This window comes from Acomys russatus, chromosome 31, assembly GCF_903995435.1.
Source record: "Acomys russatus chromosome 31, mAcoRus1.1, whole genome shotgun sequence".
NCBI lineage: Eukaryota > Metazoa > Chordata > Mammalia > Rodentia > Muridae > Acomys > Acomys russatus.
In genome coordinates this window covers 5,578,558-5,602,661 of record NC_067167.1, presented here as the reverse complement: position 1 = coordinate 5,602,661, position 24,104 = coordinate 5,578,558, and the positions used below count along the sequence as shown (strand labels likewise).

The 24,104-nt window shown below is 38.2% G+C and overlaps 1 protein-coding gene across 1 annotated transcript in view; it reads right to left on the bottom strand.

Annotated features, from left to right (window-relative positions):
- Window positions 1-12,397, bottom strand: part of LOC127183509 (vomeronasal type-2 receptor 116-like) — a 48,147-nt gene extending 35,750 nt beyond the window's left edge. Inside the window, exon 1 of the mRNA XM_051139588.1 lies at window positions 12,328-12,397. Within this exon, the coding sequence (XP_050995545.1) occupies window positions 12,328-12,385 (58 nt within the window). The 5' untranslated portion in view covers window positions 12,386-12,397. The remainder of the gene's footprint in view (window positions 1-12,327) is intronic.
- Between the last annotated feature and the right edge of the window lie 11,707 nt (window positions 12,398-24,104).

Below are 24,104 nucleotides of genomic sequence, written 5' to 3'. Positions count from 1 at the left end.
TGTTTAAATGTATTATAATTATTCTTCATTTATATTGTACAGAGCCAGATTTAAATAAGACTTTCATAAATAAATAGCTAGATACATATATATCACTGTATCTGTGTGCTGCACCTTTGCCATATGCGTATATGTATATATGTGGTGTATACAGGTTTACATGTGGCATATATTTATATATTTGCATATATGCGTATATGTTTTTGGTGTGTGTGTATGTGTGTGTGGGGTGTTACTATATGTCTGCAGAAAGGGAGGACCGAGAAAGATGCCGTATGCCTTCTTTTGTCAGTGTTTTAGTCTTTAGGACAAGGACTTTCAAAGAAATTTAAGCATGTACTTTCAGCTCAGCTGACTAGTAAGTTCCTGGCAACTTTTCTGTGTTGTTGAACACTGGGATTACAGGTTCACGCAGCTATATTCTGTTTTCATGCAGGTATTCTAGGTTTTAACTCAGGCCCTCATGTCTGTACCATAATGCTACTCCCCATGGATCACTCTTTGCAAGCCAAAGACAAAGTTCTTTTTAAGGGTGAACTAACAATCAAATTAGTGTCATTTTAGTGTGTTCTGGATCACAAATCTTTCATAATAAAAATAAAGGGAAATACAAATTTTCTTCCGCTTCCTCTTCTTGTTTCTCAACTTTTCTGTTTTTAATTTATGTTATGGCATAGCATTTAAGATGGAAGTGATTAGATTTCTGCTTTGTTTTTATTTTTTCCTTATTTTTTATTTTTTTAATTAATTTATTATTGTTACATCTCAATGTTTATCCCATCCCTTGTATCCTCCCATTCTTCCCTCCCTCCCATTTTCCCCTTATTCCCCTCCCCTATGACTGTTCCTGAGGGGGATTACCTCCCCCTGTATATGCTCATAGGGTATCAAGTCTCTTCTTGGTAATCTGCTGTTCTTCGTCTGAGTGCCACCAGGTCTCCCCCTCCAGGGAACATGGTCAAATGTGAGGCACCAGAGTACGTGAGAAAGTCATATCCCACTCTCCACTCAACTGTGGAGAATGTTCTGACCATTGGCTAGATCTGGGTAGGGGTTTAAAGTTTACCGCCTGTATTGTTCTTGACTGGTGCCTTAGTTTGAGTGGGACCCCTGGGCCCAAATCTGCCTATCATAATGTTTTACTTGTAGGTTTCTAGGACCCTCTGAATCCTTCTACTTTGCTATTCTCCCATGCTTCTCTCATCTAGAGTCCCAATAGGATGTCCTCCCCTCTGTCCCCGTTTCCTGGTAAGTGAAGGCTTTTGTGGGGCATGCCCCTTGGGCTAGTATGCAGATATAAGTGAGTATATACATTTTGAGTCTTTCTGCTTCTGGGTTAACTAACTCATTATGATCATTTCTAGCTCAATCCATTTATCCACAAATTTCGGGAATTCCTTGTTTTTAATAGCTGAGTAGTATTCCATAGTGTATATGTACCACAGTTTCTTTATCCACTCTTCTACTGAGGGACACTTAGGCTGTTTCCATGTTCTGGCTATTATGAATAAGGCTGCTATGAACATGGTTGAGCAAATTTTCTTGTTGTGTGCTGGAGCATCTTCTGGGTATATTCCAAGGAGTGGAATAGCTGGGTCTTGAGGAAGCCCTATTCCCATTTTTCTGAGATAGCACCAGATAGATTTCCAAAGCGGCTGTACTAGTTTGCATTCCCACCAGCAATGAAGGAGTGTTCCTCTCTCCCCACATCCTCGCCAGCATGTGGTGTCACTTGAATTTTTTATCTTAGCCACTCTGATGGGTGTGAGATGGAATCTCAGAGTTGTTTTGATTTGCATTTCCCTGATGACTAAGGAGGTTGAGCATTTCTTTAAGTGTTTCTCAGCCATTTGATACTCCTCTGTTGAGAATTCTCTGTTTAGTTCCAAGCCCCATTTCTCAATTGGGTTATTCAGTTTGGTGGTGCTTAATTTCTTGAGTTCTTTATATATTTTGGATATTAGACCTTTGTCAGATGTAGGGTTGGTGAAGATTTTTTTCCAGTCTGTAGGCTGTCGCTTTGTTCTCTTGACAGTGTCTCCTGCCTTACAGAAGCTTCTCAGCCTCATGAGGTCTCATTTATTAATGGTTGACATTAAGTCCTGGGCCGTTGGTGTTCTGTTCAGGAAGTTGTCTCCTGTGCCAATATGTTCCAGGCTCTTTCCCACTTTTTCCTCTAGAGGCTTAGTGTCTCTGGTTTTATGTTGAGGTCTTTAATCCACTTGGATTTGAGTTTAGTGCAAGGTGACAAATATGGGTCCAGTTTCATTTTTTTACACATAGACCTCCAGTTAGACCAGCACCATTTGTTGAAGATGCTATCCTTTTTCCATTGAATGGATTTGGCTTCTTTGTCAAAAATCAAGTGACCATATGTGTGTGGATTTATATCTGGGTCTTCGATTCGATTCCACTGATCAACCAGCCTGTTGCTGTGCCAGTACCATGCTGTTTTAATCACTATTGCTTTATAGTACAGTTTGAGATCAGGTATGGAGATTCCTCCGGAGCACCTTTTATTGTACAAGATTGTTTTAGCTATTCTGGGTTTTTTGTTTTTCCATATGAAGTTCAGAATTGAACTTTCAATGTCTTTTAAAAATTGTGTAGGTATTTTGATAGGGATTGCATTGAATCTGTAGATTGCTTTTGGTAGGATGGCCATTTTTACTATGTGAATTCTCCCGATCCAGGAGCAAGGAAGATCATGCCATCTTCTCAAGTCATCTTCAATCTCTTTCTTCAGAGTTTTGAATTTTTTTTCATACAAGTCCTTCACTTGCTTAGTTAGGGTAACTCCTAGATATTTTATATTGCTTGTGGCTAATGTGAAGGGTGTGGTTTTCCTAATTTCTTCCTCTGCAAGCTTGTCATTTGTGTATAGGAAGGCTACAGACTTTTTTGAGTTAATTTTGTATCCAGCCAATTTGCTGAAGGTGTTTATCAGATTTAGGAGTTCTCTGGTAGAATTTTGAGGGTCACTTATGTACACTATCATATCATCTGCAAATAGGGATAATTTGACTTCCTCCTTTCCCATTTGGATACCCTTGATCTCCTTTTGTTGTCTTATTGCTCTGGCTAGAACTTCGAGTACTATATTGAAGAGATATGGAGAGAGTGGGCAGCCTTGCCTTGTTCCTGATTTTAGAGGAATTTCCTTGAGTATCTCACCATTTACTTTGATTTTGGCTATTGGCTTGCTGTATATAGCCTTTATTATGCTGAGGAAAGTGCCTTGTATCCCCGATCTCTGTAAAACTTTAAACATGAATGGGTGTTGAATTTTATCAAATGCTTTCTCTGCATCCAAGGAGATGACCATGTGGTTTTTTATTTTCAGTTTGTTTATATGGTGGATTACATTGATGGATTTCCATATATTAAACCATCCCTGCATGCCTGGAATGAAGCCTACTTGGTCATGATGAATGATATCTTTGATGTGTTCCTGTATTCGTTTTGCAAGTATTTTATTTAGTATTTTTGCATCTATGTTCATAAGAGAAATTGGTCTGAAATTCTCTTTCTTTTTTGAGTCTTTGTGAGGTTTAGGTATCAATGAGACTATGGCCTCATAGAACGAATTTGGTCATTTTCGGTCCATTTCTATCTTTTGGAGTAGCTTGAAGAGTATCGGTATTAGCTCGCCCTTGAAGGTCTGGTAGAATTCTGCACTGAAACCATCTGGCCCTGGGCTTTTTTTGGTTGGGAGACCATCGATGATTGCTTCTATTTCTGTAGGGGAAATGGGACTATTTAGCTTGTTTATCTGTTCCTCTCTCCACTTTGGCAAGTGAAATTGGTCAAGAAAATCGTCCATTTCCCTTAGATTTTCAAATTTTGTGGCGTATATGCCTTCAAAGTAGGATCTTATGATTCTTTGAATTTCTTCAGTGTCTGTTGTTATGTCTCCCTTTTCATTTCTGATTTTGTTGATTTCAATACTGCCTCTCTGCCTTTTAGTTAGTTTGGCTAATGGTCTGTCTATCTTGTTGATTTTCTCAAAGAACCAGCTTTTGGTTTTGTTGATTCTTTGGACTGTTTTCTTAGTTTCTAATTTGTTAATTTCAGCCCTGAGTTTGATTATTTCCAGGTGTCTACTCCTCTTGGGTGTTTCTGCTTCTTTTTTTCTAGGGCTTCCAGTTGTGTTGTTAAGATGCTTATGTGCGATGTTTCCAATTTCTTTTTAAAGGCACTAGTGCTATGAATTTTCCTCTTAGCACTGCTTTCAATGTATCCCACAAATTTGGGTATGTTGTTTCTTCATTTTCATTGAATTTCAGAAACTCCTTGATTTCTTTCTTTATTTCTCTCCTGACCCAGGTGTCATTTAGCAGAGAGTTGTTTAGTTTCCACGTATGTGTAGGCTTTTTGTTTTTTCTGTTGTTGTTGAATTGCAGCCTAAGAGCATGGTGATCTGATAGGATACAAGGTATTATTTCAATCCTCTTGTATCTATTGAGGCTTGCTTTGTGACATACGATATGATCAATTTTGGAGAAGGTTCCATGGGGTGCAGAGAAGAAGGTGTATTCTTTCTTGTTTGGGTGAAAGGTTCTATAGAGATCTGTTAGATCCATTTGACCCATGGCATTGGTTAATGATGTTATTTCTCAGCTTAGTTTCTGTTTCAATGACTTATCCTTCAGTGAGCGTGGGGTGTTGAAGTCTCCCACTATTATTGTGTGGGGATCGATGTGTGGTTTAAGCTTTTTTAGGAGATCTTTTTACAAATGTGGGTGCCCTTGTATTGGGAGCATAGATGTTCAGAATTGTGATGTCATCTTGGTTGACTTTACCTTTGATGAGTATGAAGTGTCCTTCCTCATCCCTTTTGATTAATTTTGGTTGAAAGTCTATTTTGTTCGACAGTAGAATGGCTACGCCTGCTTGCTTCTTGTGACCATTTGCTTGGAATATTTTTTTCCAATCTTTTACCCTGAGGTAATGCCTTTCATTATGGGTGAGATGTGTTTCTTGAATGCAGAAGAATGTTGGATCTTGTTTATGTACCCATTCAGTTAGTCTGTGTCTTTTTATTGGAGAATTGAGGCCATTGATGTTGAGAGATATTAATGACCAGTGACTGTTAAGAGTCTTAATTTTGATGTTGTTTCCAGTCAAGCGTTTGTGTAGTTGTGTTTTTGCCATGGGATAGTTATCTATTTCCTGGGTAGTTTTGGTTGTAGCTTGACCCTTTGGGATGGAGTTTTCCTTCTAGTACCTTCTGTAAAGCTGGATTTGTGGATACATACTGTTTGAATTTGTTTTTGTCATGGAATATTTTGTTTTCTCCATCAATGGTTATTGATAATTTTTCTGGGTAAAGTAGTCTGGCCTGGCATCTGTGGTCTCTTCGGGTTTGCAGGATCTCTGTCCAGGCCCTTCTGGCTTTTATGGTCTCTACTGAGAAGTCGGGTGTAATTCTGATAGGTTTACCATTAAATGTTATTTGGCCCTTTTCCCTTGCAGCTTTTAATATTTTTTTCTTTGCTCTGCATGTTTTGTGTTTTGATTATTATGTATCGGGCAGTTTTTCTTTTCTGGTCAATTCTATTTGGTGTTCTGTAGGCCTCTTGTATGTTTATAGGCATCTCTTTCTTTAGATTGGGGAAATTTTCTTCTATGATTTTGTTGAGAATAGTTTCTGGGCCCTAGAGTCTGATGTCTTCTCTTTCTTCAATGCCTATTATCCTCAGATTTCTTCTTTTCATGGTGTCCTTAATTTCTTGGATATTTTGTGTCAGGAGTTTTCCAGATTTGGCATTTTCTTTAATGGTTGATTCAATATCTGTGATTGTATCTTCTAGACCTGAGATTCATTCTTCCATCTCTTGGATTCTGTTAGAAAAGCTCACCTCTGTCTTGCTCGCCTTCTTCTCTGAGGTCTCATGTTCTCGTTTTACTTCTGTCTGTGTGTTTATCATTGAATCCATTTTCATTTTCAGATCTTGAACTGATTTTTTTGATTTCTTTCATCTGATTTTTTGTATATTCCTGAGTTTCTTTCAATGCCTCTTTATAGGTCTTCAGAGCTTGAACCGTTTTATTTCTTTCTTTCATCTGGTTGTTTGCATTTTCCTGCAATTTTTCCAGTTCCACTCTATGTGCTTCTTTTATGTGCCTCACCTGTTTGTCTGCATCTTCCTGCATTTGATTACGAATTTTATTTGTTTCCTCCATTATCATCCTCATTACTAAGGATTTGAGGTCATTTTCTTGTATTTCCATTGTATTTGAGTTCTCTGGGTTGTTTTCTTTGGGATAGCTGGAAACTGGAGATGCCATGTTGTTTTGGGGTTTTTGCATATGCTTTTTCGTTGTCCTTTAGACATCTTGCCATCTTTGTTTTTGTTGGGTAGCTTCCAGAGTTGGATGGAGGGTGTCTGACGATAGATTCACTTGTTTTCTCACGATTTCCCTAAGCTGTGAGCTCAAAGCTTCACTGGTGTGGATGTTAGGAGGTTAGCCCTGTTGTTCTGGTCTCTCACAGCCAGTGATCTTCAGCCCCCCTGTGCCGTGGATCCTGCAATTGTTCTGGGTCTCTGAATGAGCGTTGGGTCAGGCCAAGGTATCCACAGCCTTCTGTGTTCCCTGCCAAGTCCAGCCAGGAACACTGGGCCCGAACCACGGGCTGAACTCAGCTAGATTCTCAGGGCCTGAACTGTCTGCCTAGGTCAGCTAGGGATTCTGGGCCCAAAATGCACACAGGGTCCAGCCAGAATTTTTGGGCTGGGACTACGCACTAAGCTCCGCTAGGGCCCTTTGGCCCAAAGTGCGTGCTGTGGTCAGTTATTGACTCAGGGCCCGAACTGACCACCAATCTCAGCCAGGAATTCTGGATTCAAACTGCACACTGTGTCCAACCAGAGTCTTAGAGCTGTTGGAACCGAGCGCTCTGTCCAGCCTGTGCCGCAGCAGGAGAACTGCGGCTGCTCTGAGTTAGCGCCAATGGTGGAACCAAGTGCTCTGCCCAGACTGTGTCACCGCAGGGGAGCTGCCGCTGAGCTGAGGTGGTGCCTAGGATGGAACTGAGCATGCCACCAAGCCTGCGCCACAGCAGGAAAACTGCGGGTGCTCTGAGTTAGCACCAATGGTGGAACCAAGTGCTCCGCCCAGACTGTGTCACGGCAGGGGAGCTGCCACTGAGCTGAGGTGCTGCCTAATGTGGAGCTGCGTGCTCAACTAAGCCCGCGCCACAGCAGGGGAGCTGTGGCCGAAGCTGAGTTAGTGCCTCGGGCAGAATTGCTTGTTGGGCTGGGCCAGTACTCGGGATTCTGGGGCCGAACTGTCCGCCGAGTCCAGTCTGGGTCCGAAGGCTCCACGCGACCCAAATCCTGCCCAGAGTCCCCTCTCCCGCAGCAACTCCCACCAGTCACCACACCAATCGCCTCCACCGGAAGGCTATGAGCTGCAAACCTCAGCCACCGCTGCTGGTGCCGCTGGTGCTGCTGCCTCTGCCGCTGCCGCTCCGATCAGAGAGAATCCACGCTCCTCCAGTGTGCAGGGGCACGCTGGTCCTCTGCACCCTGGTCCCTCCGAACCGTGGAGCACTCCTGCTGCCGTGATGTTCGGCCCTCGGTGTTCCTGGCTCAGAAATCTGTGCAATTCCCTGAATTATTCACTGGAGCCTCCAAACGTGGTCCACACTGCTCGCCGCCATCTTGGATCCTCGTGATTTTTTGAAGCTTACCTTTTTAGTTCTTTCTACTGTCTGGATAGCTGGTTCAACTCAGCTGTTCTTGGTCAAACTCCTCTCCAAGCTAATGGATTCAACGTGGTTTCTCTCACCTTCTCACTGAATTACTCTGCTGGGCCTCAATCAAACTCTGGCAATTTGTTCTAATCTTCTTGCTTCTTCTCATTCTCTGGCTAATTCTGTCTCCATCTGTGCCTAGCTTATTGTCTATGCTTCTATGAAACTGTCCTGGTAAAGTTGCTTCCTCTCTCCCTTTTTTTTTTCCTGCACTTCTCCTTAGTCATCACTTTATTGTCTGTTCTCATGAATGTTGCGAGTATCCTACAACTGACTCATTCATTCAAATCTTTCTCATATCCATCACTTTGTCTGCTTCTGAATTAGACAGATCTTTCTTTTTTAAAATTTATTATTAATTTATTCTTGTTACATCTCAATGGTTATCCCATCCCTTGTGTCCTCCCATTCTTCCCTCCCTCCCATTTTCCCCTTATTCCCCTCCCCTATGACTGATCCTGAGGGGGATTACCTTCCCCTGTATATGCTCATAGGGTATCAAGTCTCTTCTCGGTAACCTGCTGTCCTTCCCCTGAGTGCCAACGGGTCTCCCCCTCCAAACGTGCCTGTTTTCTTCATCAAACTAACTTTACCTTCATTGTTTAGGATTAAAGGTGTATAGTAAAGTAAAAGTATGCTGTATTCCAGCAAAAGGGATTAAAGGATCAAATTTCTCTAAAATAACACACACATATATATAATAGGCTCTCTCTCTCTCTCTCTCTCTCTTTCACTCTCCTTTCCTCCCTCCCCCTTCAAATATACACATATGTGAAAAGACTTTTAAGCATAATGGTAAATAAAAAACAGAAAAAGAATTAATTTTAAAGACAATGAATCCAGTTTATTGTAAAGAACATTAAACTACAAATTATTCAGAGAAAAATGTTGAAATATATCAATTTATTTTAGGAAATCAATATTTAATGTCATTAGATTTTTAAAAAAAATTTATTATTAATTTATTCTTGTTACATCTCAATGGTTATCCCATCCCTTGTGTCCTCCCATTCTTCCCTCCCTCCCATTTTCCCCTTATTCCCCTCCCCTATGACTGTTCCTGAGGGGGATTACCTCCCCCTGTATATGCTCATAGGGTATCAAGTCTCTTCTCGGTAACCTGCTGTCCTTTCTCTGAGTGCCAACAGGTCTCCCCCTCCAGGGGATGTGATCAAATGTGAGGCACCAGAGTATGTGAGAAAGTCATGTCCCACTTTCCACTCAAGTGTGGAGACTGTACTGTCCATTGGCCAGATCTGGGTAGGATTTTTTAAAAGATACATTGAATGTTGATACAGAGATAAATTTAAATTTCTACCTTTGATTTCAGTGGAAAAATTACAATCCAATATAATTATTGAGGTGCAAAATGAAAAGAAAAATTGAAAATATACAGAAATAGTGTTTTCACATGTATCTTTATAAATCAGTTCTCTAATTTCAAGCAAAATGAATAAAATTACAGATAATTGATTTCTGAAAATTAAGTATATTAATTCAGACTAATAAAAAACAGTTGTTAGCAGTATAGAAGAAAGACACTGAAAGATGAAATGAGGGAATGTGGGAAGGGGAATGAGAGTGTAATGGAATGAATGTGGTGACATTATATTGTAGCAAGTATAATATTGTCCAAAAAAATTAATAAATAAAGGAAAATGAAATACAAAGAAAAATATCGTTTATCATTTAAGGAGCTGACACAAGTTTATGACTCAAATTCAAAAGATAAGTTTAAGCCAGGAGGCGACTCAGTTGGTAACATCTTTCTCAAGACCTGATTCAATTGTCATGGCTGCCTAAGCATGATACATAAAAGGAGGACACTAATAGACATGCTGGTATGTAAGGAGAAAAGGTAATGAAGCCCCAACTGTAGACTAAAAACTGCAGGCAACTAAGGAATGGTGAGAGTGAGAGAAATATCTTTACACAAGGGAGAGGCAGGCATCAGTTGTTTATGTAAGGGTCACCTCTGAAAACATACATGAAAGGAAATTTATATAACCTGAGTGGGTTGTTTTTGAATGCATAGACATATATATATATATATATATATATATATATATATATATATATATATATAAAATTTTAATATATAATCAGTTAAAATTTAATGGGAATGGTATATATATATATATATATATATATATATATATATATATATATATGGTATTAGACACTGCTATGAATTAAAATTAATAGAAGGAAGGTGACATAACTCAATGGGTAACGTCCTTGCAGCACAACTGTGAGGATCTGTGTTTGAATCCCCGAAACCAACAAAAACCTGTATATTGAAGCTGGCTTGTGAAATCAACCACGGCAACAGTACATTGGTGATGGATACATGAGAACATTATTGGCCAGATTGCCTGGCATGCACAACAGAATATAAAACAAACATGTCTTAAAGAATGTACAGGTAAAAGAAATGCATATGATTGTCCTCATATGTGTGCCCTTACTGACACAGATACCAAGACAAACAGAAAACATACACATCTGCACACAGACACAGAGACAAAGACACACACATATGCTCACATACATATTAAAAATACATGAAGAAGATAAAACATTACTCACTTAAGGCTAAAAATGAATGACCTCTTTTTATAAAGCTCAGTGTATATACTAATATTCCATATAAAATAAATACAAGTATTTCTAATTAATTTATGATGAAATGACAAAACACAATTGTTTGCTAAAGAGTCAACTGGGTAAGCTGTATAAAAGCAGATAGAGATCTAATTGGACTTAGTACCTTTTCAACAAGAGATAAGCAATTCCTGGTATGGAACCTGAGTCAATGACCCAATCTTAATGAAGCCATGTGTTTTAGAGGAGAGCCTACAACCATCATTTTACTGAAGACAAAAAAAATATTTAACTACATATGCTTTTTTCATGCTTAAACACACCATGCTCAAAAGTTTGTAAAACACACAATAAACGCACAATCCTTTTATAGACATTGTAAACAAATGTGTAATATGTCTTTTAAATATGAGAGATAAAGAGGTAAAAAAAATTGCAATTCATGAAAGAATATATTCCAAATATAGTATGTACATATATAATCACTCAAAGCATCAATAAAAATTGTAGGCGTAGTCAGCAATGGCATGTCCTCACTTTAAATCATGAAAACTATTGTAGAGACACTATGTATGGAGAATGCCTTACATGGTTTATAATGCTTACACTAAGGGTATGCCATGGAGATAGAAAAAGCATGGCTGATATACTTTTCAATTGTAGTTTGCCAAAAGGCTCATTGCTAAAGGTCATCAATTTTACGCTGTTTGATGTCATACCTATTGTTCACACAGCTATCACATTGCACTCCATGAAAATATAGAATTATGATTGGTCCATACGGAAAATTAGGCAAATGACTAAAACTTTACACCTGAGTTCATTACATGTCAGATTTTTTGTAATCAGTTTTCCCTCCATACTGGAAAGATACATTATTACCAAATTCAGCATGTGCCAATAATGAGTGCTGTATTAAAGTACCCAGGGCATCTGTGTCAAACATTCCAATAAGCAACATGAAAATTTGATATAATTATATCTCCCTAAGTCAAGGACCAGCAGCCTTGGGAGTCAAAGCAGCAGGGTAATGCATGACAGAAGCATGCATGTGTGATGGGCAGAGTTGCAGAAAGTGAAATGGAGACAAACAGGAGAAAGCAAAAGAGACTATAAAGAGATAAGTTAACAGTTAGGTGCTGTAGGAAAATGAGGTAGCTTCTAAGCAGGAACACTTGCCATTCCTTCCTGCTACCTCTCTTCCCCACTGTGTACAGCAGAAACCTATAACACCAGTGTCTAACAGGAGCTGCAATATCTGCTTCCAATGGCACCATCTCTGTTCACAGAAGAAACCACTTAGTCAAACTCTGTACAAGTCTGTCTCATCCTTTTATTGATCAGTTTTGTTATTACTGTGGTGACATTTTTATAATCAAAAGGATGTCCCTGCACCTTAATCAATCATATTATCTGACAGAATGGAAACATCACAGCAGTCTGCTTAGATAGAGTCCCTGGCCTGGCTTGTGGCCCAAAAGGGAAGAGGCACATGTCACAGTAAAAAGTGATCTCCAAAGAGTTTGTATAACTAAATACTGTAAGTGGTCTTCCCAGGAATGTGGCACAATCAGTAGCACCCAGTCACTACAGACATTAGGAAGTGCACAAAAGAAGCGTTCACAAGACCGTCTTTTGTAGAAGATACACTGTGTTATCATATTTCAGTAATGAACTAACTGTACACATGCCTCAAGTTATGTTTCTAAGTTACATCATTTGTCTCCTGCATGGCAGATGCCAGAGAGTTGTGTGTGTGTTGGAACTGGCTGGAGAGGTTTGTGTTCAGACTTTACCCATGAATATAGAAGACAATAGATAAAGCTGAAAAACTCTTGCCAGTGTTAGGGAAGAGCACTGCTGAGAATGAAAAGATGAGATAGAGTAAGGGTTCACCCTGGAAATTTTGGCTAGAAAGAGAGAGGGAGACACTTACCGTGGATGAAGGTGTGTGTTCTCTGAACCTTCAGTGTGTGGGGAGGTTTGATAGGTATAAAGAGGTAGGAACACACTTATCACCATGTCTCCATCCTGGTATACATTGTCTTTCAAAGAGATGAAACAGTCTGGCATAACTAAATTGCATAGGAGCAAAGAAAAATTAAGAGTCAAGAAGAATAAAATCAAAGTGGGCATTGTGCGTGTTCCTTTGAGCACAAATGGAACTTGCACTGATGCCAGGTGCCAAGCTACAGTAGGTGAATGGTTATGCCTGTCTGTGGGTTTATAATCATTGCAGACAGTGGAGGCCACTCTACTCCCTTTTCATTCCAGGTCGTCTTGCTTAGTCCCTTGGAGAAATCTTCATCACTTTCTACCCTCAGGCTTTACACCTGAGGTTTTCTATCCAAGGGAAAAACACATATATCTGAAGATCATATTCTTAAGTTCCTGGTATTTTTGTGTCATCACCCCAGTCCAAAAATAGTAAATCCCCAGGACTAACCCAAACATAGAAAAGTGTACATAAGCCATCGGTAAAAACAACATTAACATGATGTAATTTGATAGATTCTGCAGGTGTCAAATTAACTGTACATCCAAAAGACCCATACAAGAATGGTTTCTCTACATCACAGTTTCCCACAGTTTCCAAGATACTGAGGGTCATCTCATAGATGCAGGGTCTATGGAGCCACTTGAGTTTTAGCATAATACCCACTAATATCTCCCTATATTTCACAGGTGCAGCTTCCCATTTCCTGATGAACAGATTCAAAATGTAGTAATGACACAACTCTTCTAAGCATATCCAACCACTTCTCAACTAAATCTGAATATGGCTGATACTATGGACCTGGTCAAAACATTGTGACTAAAGAGGTCATAGACCCTAGTGGTGGAATACACTACTGAGTCTTTCTATATGGATACTGTGGTAGGTAGTTTTCTGTTAACCTGACAAAGGTAGTGTCAATTAATGTCAATTAAGAAAGTGCATCCATAATTGGAGTGGATGGACACCTGTAAGATAATTTATTAATTAAGGGCTAATGAAGAAGGTCCCAGCTAATTATGGAATGTGCCACTCCAGGGTCTGTGGACCTCAGTTTTATAAGAATTCAGGCTAAGCAAGCCATCAGGAGAAAGACAGTGAGCAGCATCCTTGAATCAGCTCCTGGTTCCAGTCACCTCCCTGTTTGAGTTCCTTTCCTGATTTCATTGATGATGAAAGTTGATATTGCAGGATAAGCCAAATAAATGATTTCATCTGTAAACTGAATTTTGGTCATGGTCTTTCCCCACATCAATAAAAACCTATTGACAAGTTGGTACCCTTATGGTATGGTATTGCTATGAGAGACCTGACAATGTTTTTTGAGGAGGGTGGTGGGAAATGTTTTGAACTTTGGACTAGTAAAGTCATTGAGCTGTTCGATAGGATCTTGGGAGATAAAAATGTTTAAAATAGTGTAGACAATGGAGGCCTGGCGTGACATTTCAGAGGGAAGCAAAGACTGGTGTGTGTGTGTGTGTGTGTGTGTGTGTGTGTGTGTGTGTGTGTGTGTGTGAATAATCTATAGTTATTGTTTTCTGGGACTGAAAATTAAGCATTGACTAATAAGCTGCCATAGCTACAGAAGTGAACCCTTTGCTTTGCTGGAATAGTCAATGCTTCTCAGTTGGAGACAAGAAATGAGTGGTGATTTAAAAATGTACATCTTTGAGGTAAAATTTTCAGTACAGTGTTCCATGAGAGTCATCCCACAAAACATGTATTTTATACTTGTCCAAGTTTGAATATTGATTTATGAACTAAACTTGGGAATGTAAGAATTTACTAGGTGGTGTTGGTCAGGAAAGTATGAAGAGGTCATGAAGAATGACTAAAGCTTGGCACTGTGTGGTAGGACTAGAGTCCCTGAAGAGCACACAGGAGAGGCTGGTGGTAAAAGTGGAGCCGGTTGCAGCAAGGGGCCCTAGCAGTTTTGTATATACCAGACCATAGGATCACCAAAAGAACAACAGCAAGAATGGAGTAGAACCAACAAGAACTTAGAAGACAAACTATTTGTTGCTGAAGAAGACAGATCTGGATAAGTAATCCAAGTTACTTTCAGGAGCCAAGAATTTCTGAGTGAATCCTAGACCAATGTACACTGAGTTATTTACACTGTTCAAGTTTGGTTTTGCTCTGTTCAGACTGTTACTGTGTTCTGCTTATTTTCTCTTGAAGTAAAATTTTATTTAATTTTAATTTTTTTTCCATGAGGCTACAGTTTAGAGACTTTGAATGTTAAAAGGCTTTATACTTTAAAAGGGATTGATTGATTTAAGAGACTATGATTTGAACATAGTTGAATTTGTAAAGAATAGGAATTCAAAAGTTATTCACGTTTTTAATTTGAGATCCTGGGGATGAACGAAAACAAACTGTTGTGGCTTAAGAATTATGTGTTTGTGTGTCAAGTAGACACAGGGTAAATTGTGCTTGATAGTTTTTTTGCTAACTTTACAGAAGAGTAAGTAATCTAAGAGGAGGGAACTTCAGTTAACAAAATGCCACGAGAATATTTTAGGCAGGCCTATAAAGCTGTTTTCTTATTTAGTGATTGATGGTGCAGGGTCCTGGCCTTTGTGGATGGTACTATCCAAGTGTCATTGGTGGTCCTAGGTGCTATAAGAAATGCAACTATTCATTCATGTAGTGCAAGACAGTCAGCAGCACCTCTCTTCATTAGCTCCAGTTTCCAGCTTCCTGTCCTGTTTGTGTTCCTTTCCTAATTTCCTGTGACAATAGAGAATGATATTGAAATGTAAGCAAAAAAAAAAAACAAAAAACAAAAAACAAAAAAAAAAACTTTGCTCTCCAACTTGCTTTTCTGTCATCATGTTTCATTGCAGCAATAGGGACCCTAAATAAGACATGTATGTAATCAAATTTTTATTAATTTATTCATAATACATCTCTATTGTTATGCCTTGTATCTTCTCATTCCTCCCTCCCTCCTGCTTTCACCCTATTCCACTCCCTTATGTCTGTGACTGAGAAGGACATCCTCCCCCTCTATATGATCATAGGGTATCAAGTCTCTTCTTGATAGCCTGTTATTCGTCCTCTGAGTGACACCAGGCCTCCCCATCAAGGGGACATGATAAAACATGGGGCAGCAGAGTTTGTGAGAAAGTCAATCCCTACTCTCCACTCAGCTGTGGAGAATGTCCTGTCCATTGGCTAGACCTGAGTAGGGGTTCAATGGTTACTGCATGTATTGTCCTTGGTTGGTAACAGTTTGGGCAGATCTGTCTGTCATAATGTTCTTTTTGTAGGTTTCTAGGACCCTCTGGTTCCTTCTATTTCTCCATTCTCTCATACTTCTCTCATCAAGAGTCCCAATAGGATGTCTTCACATCTATCCCAATTTCCTTGTAAGTGAAGACTTTCATGGGACATGCCCCTTGGGCTCGTGCCCAATTATAAGTAAGTATATACCATTTGAATCTTTCTGTTTCTAGGTTAACTCACTCGTTATGATCTTGTCTAGTCCCATCCATTTGTCCACAAATTTCAGGAATTCCTTGTTTTTAATAGCTGAGTAGTATTTCATAGTGTAAATGTACTATAGTTTCTTTACCCATTGTTCTACTGAAGGACATTTAGGCTATTTCCAGGATCTGGCTATCATGAATAAGGCTGCTATGAACATGATTTAGCATATGTCCATGTTGTGTGCTGGAGCATCTTCTGGGTATATTCCAAGGAGTGGAATAGCTGGGTCTTGAGGAAACCCTATTCCCAGTTTTCTGAGATAGTGCCAGATAGATTTCCAAAGTGGTTGTACAAATTTGCATTCCCACTAGCAATGGAGGAGTGTTCCTCTTTCTCCACATCCTCAGCAGCATGTAGTGTCACTTGAATATTTGATCTTAGCCATTCTGATGGGTGTAAGATGGAATCTCAGAGTCATTTTGATTTGCATTTCCCTGATGACAGAAGACTTTGAGAATGTCTTTACGTAATGTTCAGCCATTCAATATTCCTCTGTTGTGAATTATCTGTTTAGTTCTGAACCCCACTTCTCAATTGGGTTATTTTGTTTGGTGATGTTTAATTTCTTGAGTTCTTTATATATTTTGGATATTAGACATTAAATTTTTAATATTTACATTTGTACCATAGGTGAGTGTAGTTTCTGCCCTAGTCACAGAAACCAATTTCAGCCACAGGAACCAGGCAAAACACATATGGTTAGGGTAATGTTAATAAATGAATGCCAAGTGTTTATTCCCAACAGGATGTCAAAATAAACCCTCTCTTCTGGGGCCCTTGGAAACATGACAGAAAATGGAAATGAAAAAACGAATCAACAGAGGACTTGGGGGTGTACATTAGCAGATGGCTATCTCAATGTGAAGTGTTGTTGCAGTCATGAACTCTTAGCATGTATAACTGCTTGCACAAGAATGGAACAAACATACATACTCACATAGTCTCACACTATTCAAATCATTCTTTAGTAGGATACATATTCTCATATGTATTATAAATTTTTAATTACTTTTGTGTCTGAGTGTGGCACTTACATGTGTGTGCCCCTGTATGTGTGTGTGTAAGAGTGATGATAATGTGTGTGTGTGAGGGGTAATGCATGTATATTAATGGCAGGTGTTCAAGTGTAAAAATATGTTTGAGTATATAATCACGGATCTACATCTATATGCATTTGTAAGTCTATAAAGCTGTATATGCATGTGTAGGTGGGAGTTTGTGTAAAGGTGGGTGTGATATTGTGCGTAAGTGTGGATGTGTACGTATATGTAATGGCGATTCTGTATTTGAAGCTCAAGCGCCGCTTTTCATGCTTACAGAAAATCGTTTTGGTGATGGAGTCATCTCCATACCTCATAACTTGTTTCTCATAGTTAGCTCTCATTCTGTCATGTACCCCCAACTTTTCTAGCCTTTAGTGGCCACTTTTCATCCTATTTCTCTGGAAACTGAATTTGAACAGTCATACTGGAATGATGTAACTGATTTTGTGCCTATCTTATAACATTAAACACTGTGCCTTTTAGTTACAAATGCCATTCCACATACAAGTTTATTTTCCTTTTTATGAAGGAATATACTTCAATATTGATATACATTTTAACGTACAATAGAAATCCAGTCTTTATTTTTCTAAAATATTTTTTAATTTTGTATTTATATAATTTTTATAATTGAGATCGTATTTATTGATCAAGTCAAATCACATATTTGAATTGATAAAAAATTAGATCAGGCTATCCTTGAACACATACTGACCCACCTACTTCTGATTCTCTGAGTGTTCTATGCAGGGTCTCCAAAGCCCATTGCAGCCTATAGGTTGTACCAGGGTCGCAGTGGCTGAGGACAGGATCTCCAAAGCCCAGCCAAAGGCAGATAGTACCTATACTATCTTTAACAGAGCCTTGGGTGGCAGAACAGTAGCATCAGCCTCTGCTGGCCTAATGGGGAGCCTAGGGTGTAGAGAAAAGTACCATGGAGCAGAAACCTGGTCAGCTACCTGACAAATGGAATTGTTCTGTGATTCCCACAAGTGAGGGGTCTCGACCTATAGACACTTACCATGAACTGCTCTCAACAAACAGTGAAAGATACCAGAAACTACCTCCCAACATCAGAAACAGCAAGATGACTGAAGGCCAGCCTAAAACCACGAACAACAAAGTCCAAAATAATATGACATCTCCAGAGCCCAGTTATCCCAAAGCAATAAGCCCTGGAAACTCAACCACAACTGAAGCACAAGAAACTGACCTCAAATCCTTAGTAATGAAGATGATGAAGGAGGAATGAATAAAATCCATAAACAAATACAAGAAAATACAGGCAAACAAATAGAGGACTTTAGAGAGGCCATATCAGAAGCCTACAGACAGAAAATGAAGTAATCACTGGAAGAAATTCAGGAAAATACAGACAATCAGATGAAGGAAACCAATAACATAGCTCAAGATATGAAGATGAAAATGCCAATAATGATGAGAGCATAGACAAAAGAAAGCCAAGAACGAGAGAACTTAGAGAACAAAACAGGAAATTCAGAGGTAAGCTTCACTAACAGACTTCAAGAGATAGAGGAAAGAATCTCGAGTGTAGAAGCAGGGGAGACCTGGTGGCACTCAGGAAGGACAGCAGGTTACCAAGAAAAGACTTGATACTCTATGAGCATATACAGGGGGAGGTAATCTCCCTCAGGAACAATCATAGGGGAGGGGAATAAGGGGAAAAGGGGAGGGAGGAAAGAATGGGAGGACACAAGGGATGGGATAACCATTGAGATGTAACAAGAATAAATTAATAATAAAAAATTTTAAAAAGAAGAATTTGATGCAACCATCAAAGAAAATGTTAGTTCTGAAAAATTCCTGGCACAAAACATCCAAGAAATCACAGACAACATGAAGGAATGAAACTTAAGAAAAACAGGCATTGAGGAAAGAGAAGACACTGGGCTCCAAGGTCCAGAAAATATTTTCAGCCAAATCACAGTAGAAAAATTTCCCAATTTAAAGAGAGATGCATATAAACATACAAGAAGCCTACAGAACAACAAATAGAATAGACCAGAAAAGAAAATCCTCCTACCAAATAATAATCAAAACATAAAATATACAGAAAGAAGAAAAATATTAAGAGCAGCAAGGGAAATAAACCAAGTAACATATAATGGCAAACCTATCCGAATTACACCCAGCTTTTCATCAAAGCCAGAAGGGCCTGGGCAGAGTTCCTGAAAACCTTAAGAGACCACCGGTGTCAGTCCAGACTACTATACCCAGTGAAACTTTCAATAACCATACATGGAGAAAATAAGATATTTCATGAAAAAAATTTCAAAGAGTACATATCCACAAAGTGACAAATTACAACCAGGAGAACACAGTAGCAAAACATAACCAGACAAACACACTGCTGCAAGCAATATCAAAATAAAAGAACTTAACAGTCACTGGTCATTAATATATCTCAACATCAATGGTCTCTACTCTCCAATAAAAAGACACAGACTAACAGAATGGATGCATAAACAAGGCCCCAAATTATTCTGCATTCGTGAATCACATCTCAGCAACAATGATAGACATTACCTCAGGGTAAAAGTCTGGAAAAAGGTATTTCAAGCAAATGGACACAAGAATCCATTCTAATATGTAATAAAATAGACTTTGAATCAAACTAAATCAAAAGAGATGAGGAAGGACACTTCATATTCATCAAAGAGGAATTCAATCAAGATGACATCACAATTCTGAACATCTATGACCACGATACAATGGCACCCACATTTGTATAAGAGACATTAATAAAGATTAAACTACACATTGATCCACACACATTAATAGTGGGAGACTTCAACACCCCACTTTCACCAAAAAAAATAGATGAACAAAAAAGAAGCTAAACAGAGAAGCTAACCAATGTCATGAATCAAATGGATATAAGAGATATGTACAGAACTTCTCACCCAAACACAAAAGATTATACCCTTTTCTCGGCACCTCACAGAACATTTTCAAAAACTGACCATATAGTAGGTCACAAAGAAAGCCTCAACAGAAACAAGAAGATTGAAATAATACCTTGTATCCTATAAGACCCCCAGACTAAAGATGGACTTCAACAATAACAGAAATAAGAAAAAGTCTACACACATGTAAAAATTAACAACTCTCTACTCAATGACAACTAGATCAGGGAAGAAATTAGGGACTTCCTAAAACTCAATGAAAATGAAGGTACAGCATACCCAAATTTATGAGACACATTGAAAGCAATGCTAGGAGGATAGTTTATAGTACTAAGTGTCTTCACAAAGAGACTGGAAAAATCTCATATAGCCAATTTAGCAACACATCTGGAAGTCCTAGAAAAAAAATAGAAGTAGACGGTTGGAAATAATCAAAGTCAGTGCTGAAATCAACAAAACCAAGAGCAGGTTCTTTGAGAAAAGTAACAAGATGCACAAACTGTTAGCCGAAACTAACTAAAAGGCAGAGACACACTATCCAAATCAACAAATTCAGAAATGAAAGGCGAGGCATAGCAACAGACACTGAAGATATACAAAGAAGCATTAGGTCATACTACAAAAGCCTATACACCACAAAATATTAAAATCTAAAGGAAATGGACAACTTTCTTGATGGATTCCCCTTGCCAAAGTTGAAACTATGATCAGATAAACAAATTAAATAATAGTTTTTCTCCAACAGACATAGAAGCAGTCATCAAAAGTCTCACAACCAAAAAAAGTACAGGGCAAGATGGTTTAAGCACAGAATTCTATGATACCCTAAGACTGAATACCTATCCTCTTCAAACTACTCGACAAAATAGAAATGGATAAAACATTACTAAACTCATTCTATGAGGCCACAGTCATCTTGACACCTAAACTTCACAAAGACCCAACAAAGAAAGAAAATTTCAGACCACTATCTCTTATAAACATTGATGAAAAATACTCAATAAAATACTCACAGACCAAATCAAAGAACACATTAAAGTATTATTCACCATAACCACGTAGTCTTCACTCCAGGCACGCAGAAATGGTTCAATATACAGAAATCCACCCATTTAACCTATCCTATAAACAAACTGAAAGGAAAAAACCCACATAATCATCTCCTTAGATGCTGAGAAAGCATTTGACAAAATCCAACTCCCATTCATATTTGAAGTCTTAGAGAGATAAAGGAATCCAGGCACATATCTAAACATAATTATGGCTATATACATCAAGTCAATAGCCAACATCGAATTAAATGTAGAGAAACCCAAAGAAATTACTCCCAAATCAGGGAGTAGACAAGGCTGCCCACTCTGCATTTCTCTTCTATATGGTACTTGGCCTTCTAGATAGAGCAATAAGACAACAAAATGACATTAAGGGGATCCACATCTGAAAGGAGGAAGGCAAATTATCCCTATTCACATATCATATAACAGTATACATAAACGACCCCCTAAGGTTCTACCATAGAACCCCTACATTTAGAGAAGCTCTCAGTTTATGAGATCCCATTTAGTAACTATTGATCTTACTGTCTGTGCTATCAGTGTCCTGATTAGAAATGTGCTCCAGCACTCAGAGGAAGGACAGCAGGCTACCAAGAAGAGTCTTGATACCCTATGACCATATACAGGGGGAGGAAGTCCCCCTCAGGCACAGTCATAGGGGAGGGGAGTAAGGGGAAAATGGGAGGGAGGGAGGAATGGGAAGATACAAGGGATGGGATAACAACTGAGATGTAATATGAATGAATAAATAAAATGTATTAATAAAAAAGAAAAGAAAAGAAAAAATGTGCTCCAACGACAATGCATTCAAGGATGTTCTACACTTTCTCCCCTATCAAGTCTAGTGTTGTGTCTGTGTTTTTTAGGTATTTGATCAAGTTGAACTTAAATTTTGCACATGGTGACATAGGAGACATCTTGTTTGACCAATACCTTTGGTAAAAGAGTCTGTTCTTTTTTCCCAGTGTGCCTTTCTGATTTCTATATTAAAAATTGTGTGTGCATATGAATTTGGATTTATATCTGTGTGTATTATTGGAACCTATTATCATTGGTGTCTAATTTTACATTGATAGCATGATTTTTTTTTTTTTACTATAGCTCTGTAGTACACTTAGAAAGTAGAGATGGATATATGTCCAACTGTTCTTTTATTATTCAGGATTGTTTTAACTATGTTGGATTTTTTTGTCCAAATAAAGTGGAGAATTGTCCTTTCAAGGTCTACAACGAAATATGTTGAGATTTTTATGAGGGTTGCATTGAATGTATAGGTTGCATTTGGTAAGGTGGCCATGTTTGCTGCTAAACTTACTGATTGATGAGTGTGAAAGATATTTCTATCTGCTTCAGTTTTTTTCATCAAAGGCTGGAGATTTCAATCATATAAGTCTTTCAATAGCTTCTTTACAGTTACACCAAGGTATTTAATATTATTTGAGGCTATTGTAAAATGTGTTGTTTTCTTGATTTCTTTCTTAGTCTATTTGCCATTTGTATACAGAAATTATACTATTTTTAAAATTAATTTTGTATCCAGACACTTTAATGAAAGTGTTTATTAGATGAATGAGATTCATATTGGAATTTTTAGGGTTATGTGTGTATACTATCATGTCATTTACAAGTAAGGATACTTTTACTTCTTACTTTCCAAATTATGTTCACTTGATCTGCTTTAGTTGCCTTACTCTTGAAGCACTTAGGTCAAGATTTGAGATGTCATCTTGGTGGATATTTCTTTAATGAGCACATAAAGTTCTTTCCCATCTCTTTTGATTCATTTTGTTCTGAAGTCTATTTTAGAACTAAAATAGCTAGTTTCTTAGGTCCATTTTCTTGTAATATCTTTTTCCAACCTTTTATTCTGAGGTAATCTCCATCCTTGGTGTTGAGATATGCTTTTTCCTGTGTTAGAGGATCACATCCAACATTCCAATATACTCTTATAATCAGTGACAAATGCAAGACATTAATTTTGGGGTATTTTAAAAAACAAACTTGCTTTTTGTTGTTTGTTGGTAGTAGTCATGATGCTGTCTGTGTACGTGATTGTGTGTGTGTGTGTGTGTGTATCTGTCTGTGTGTATGTGAGTTCATGTGCTAATCTTTTAGTGTTTCTTGTGTGAGAATATCTATTGCTTGTGTTTTCATGGATATAGATGAACTGCAAATGTTGGAGTTTAAACTCCTTGCAGCTTCTCTACAGATGGATCCTCCTGTAGGTAGATATTGTTTAAATTTGACATCATCATGGACTTATTTTCTGTCTGCAGTAATTTAAATTTTTGTTTCTACTTTCATTTTCATGTTCTCAACTATTCTATTTATATCTTTCAAATATTTCATTTTATTTCCTTGCTTACTTTAAGTGATTTAATAGTTTTCTTTAATTGTTTGTTTATGTTTTCCTGAGTTTAATTAAGGGATTCTTTTTTCCATTTCATTTTTAAGGAACTTTATCATTTTCATATAGGTGGTTGAAGGTCTAAATCTATACCTTCAACTTTGATGGGATATTTAGATCTTGCTATGGTAGAATAGCTAGGCTCCAGTAGAGATATATTCCCTGCATTTTACCCACTGTGTTATTATATGTGCTCAAGGAATTTGGGTTAGGGATGTTTATAGGTGACTTATGAGTTTCCCTTTGTTGGATGTTTTGTTCTTTGATTCCTATTTTCTTTCTAGATTTTGAGATACTGTGATACCTGCTTATTTCTAGCTTAATGACGTGATTAGTTGTTGTATTCTCATGTAATTCCTCCTTTTCTTGGAGACTGAAATGCAATGACCATTCTGGAAAAGGTATTAAGGAGGGGATTCTCTGTATGATGCAGGGGAGATGTGGGTATACATGAAGGCAAGGTTAAGCTGGTGCTATGCTGTAGCTTTAAAGATATAGATTACTGTCTCCCTGGCAGGTAGATCCATAGACAAAAATGTTCAACTTGTGTTTCTCACATATATAGAACACCACACATGATAAGCCTGAGCTTAGAGGAACTTTAGAAGAGGAACAAAGTCAGGTGAATGAAGTAGTGGAGTATAGTGGTCACTTCAGCCTGTAACACTAAGCAGCCCTGAGAAACATATTCCCACATTGATCACACATGTGCTGATTCCTGTCTGTTTTCTTACTGGTCACGATAGCATTTTGCAAATAATAATGCTGACTTTCATCATGTAGCTTCTTGAAAACCAATAAACCCAACATGCTTTCTG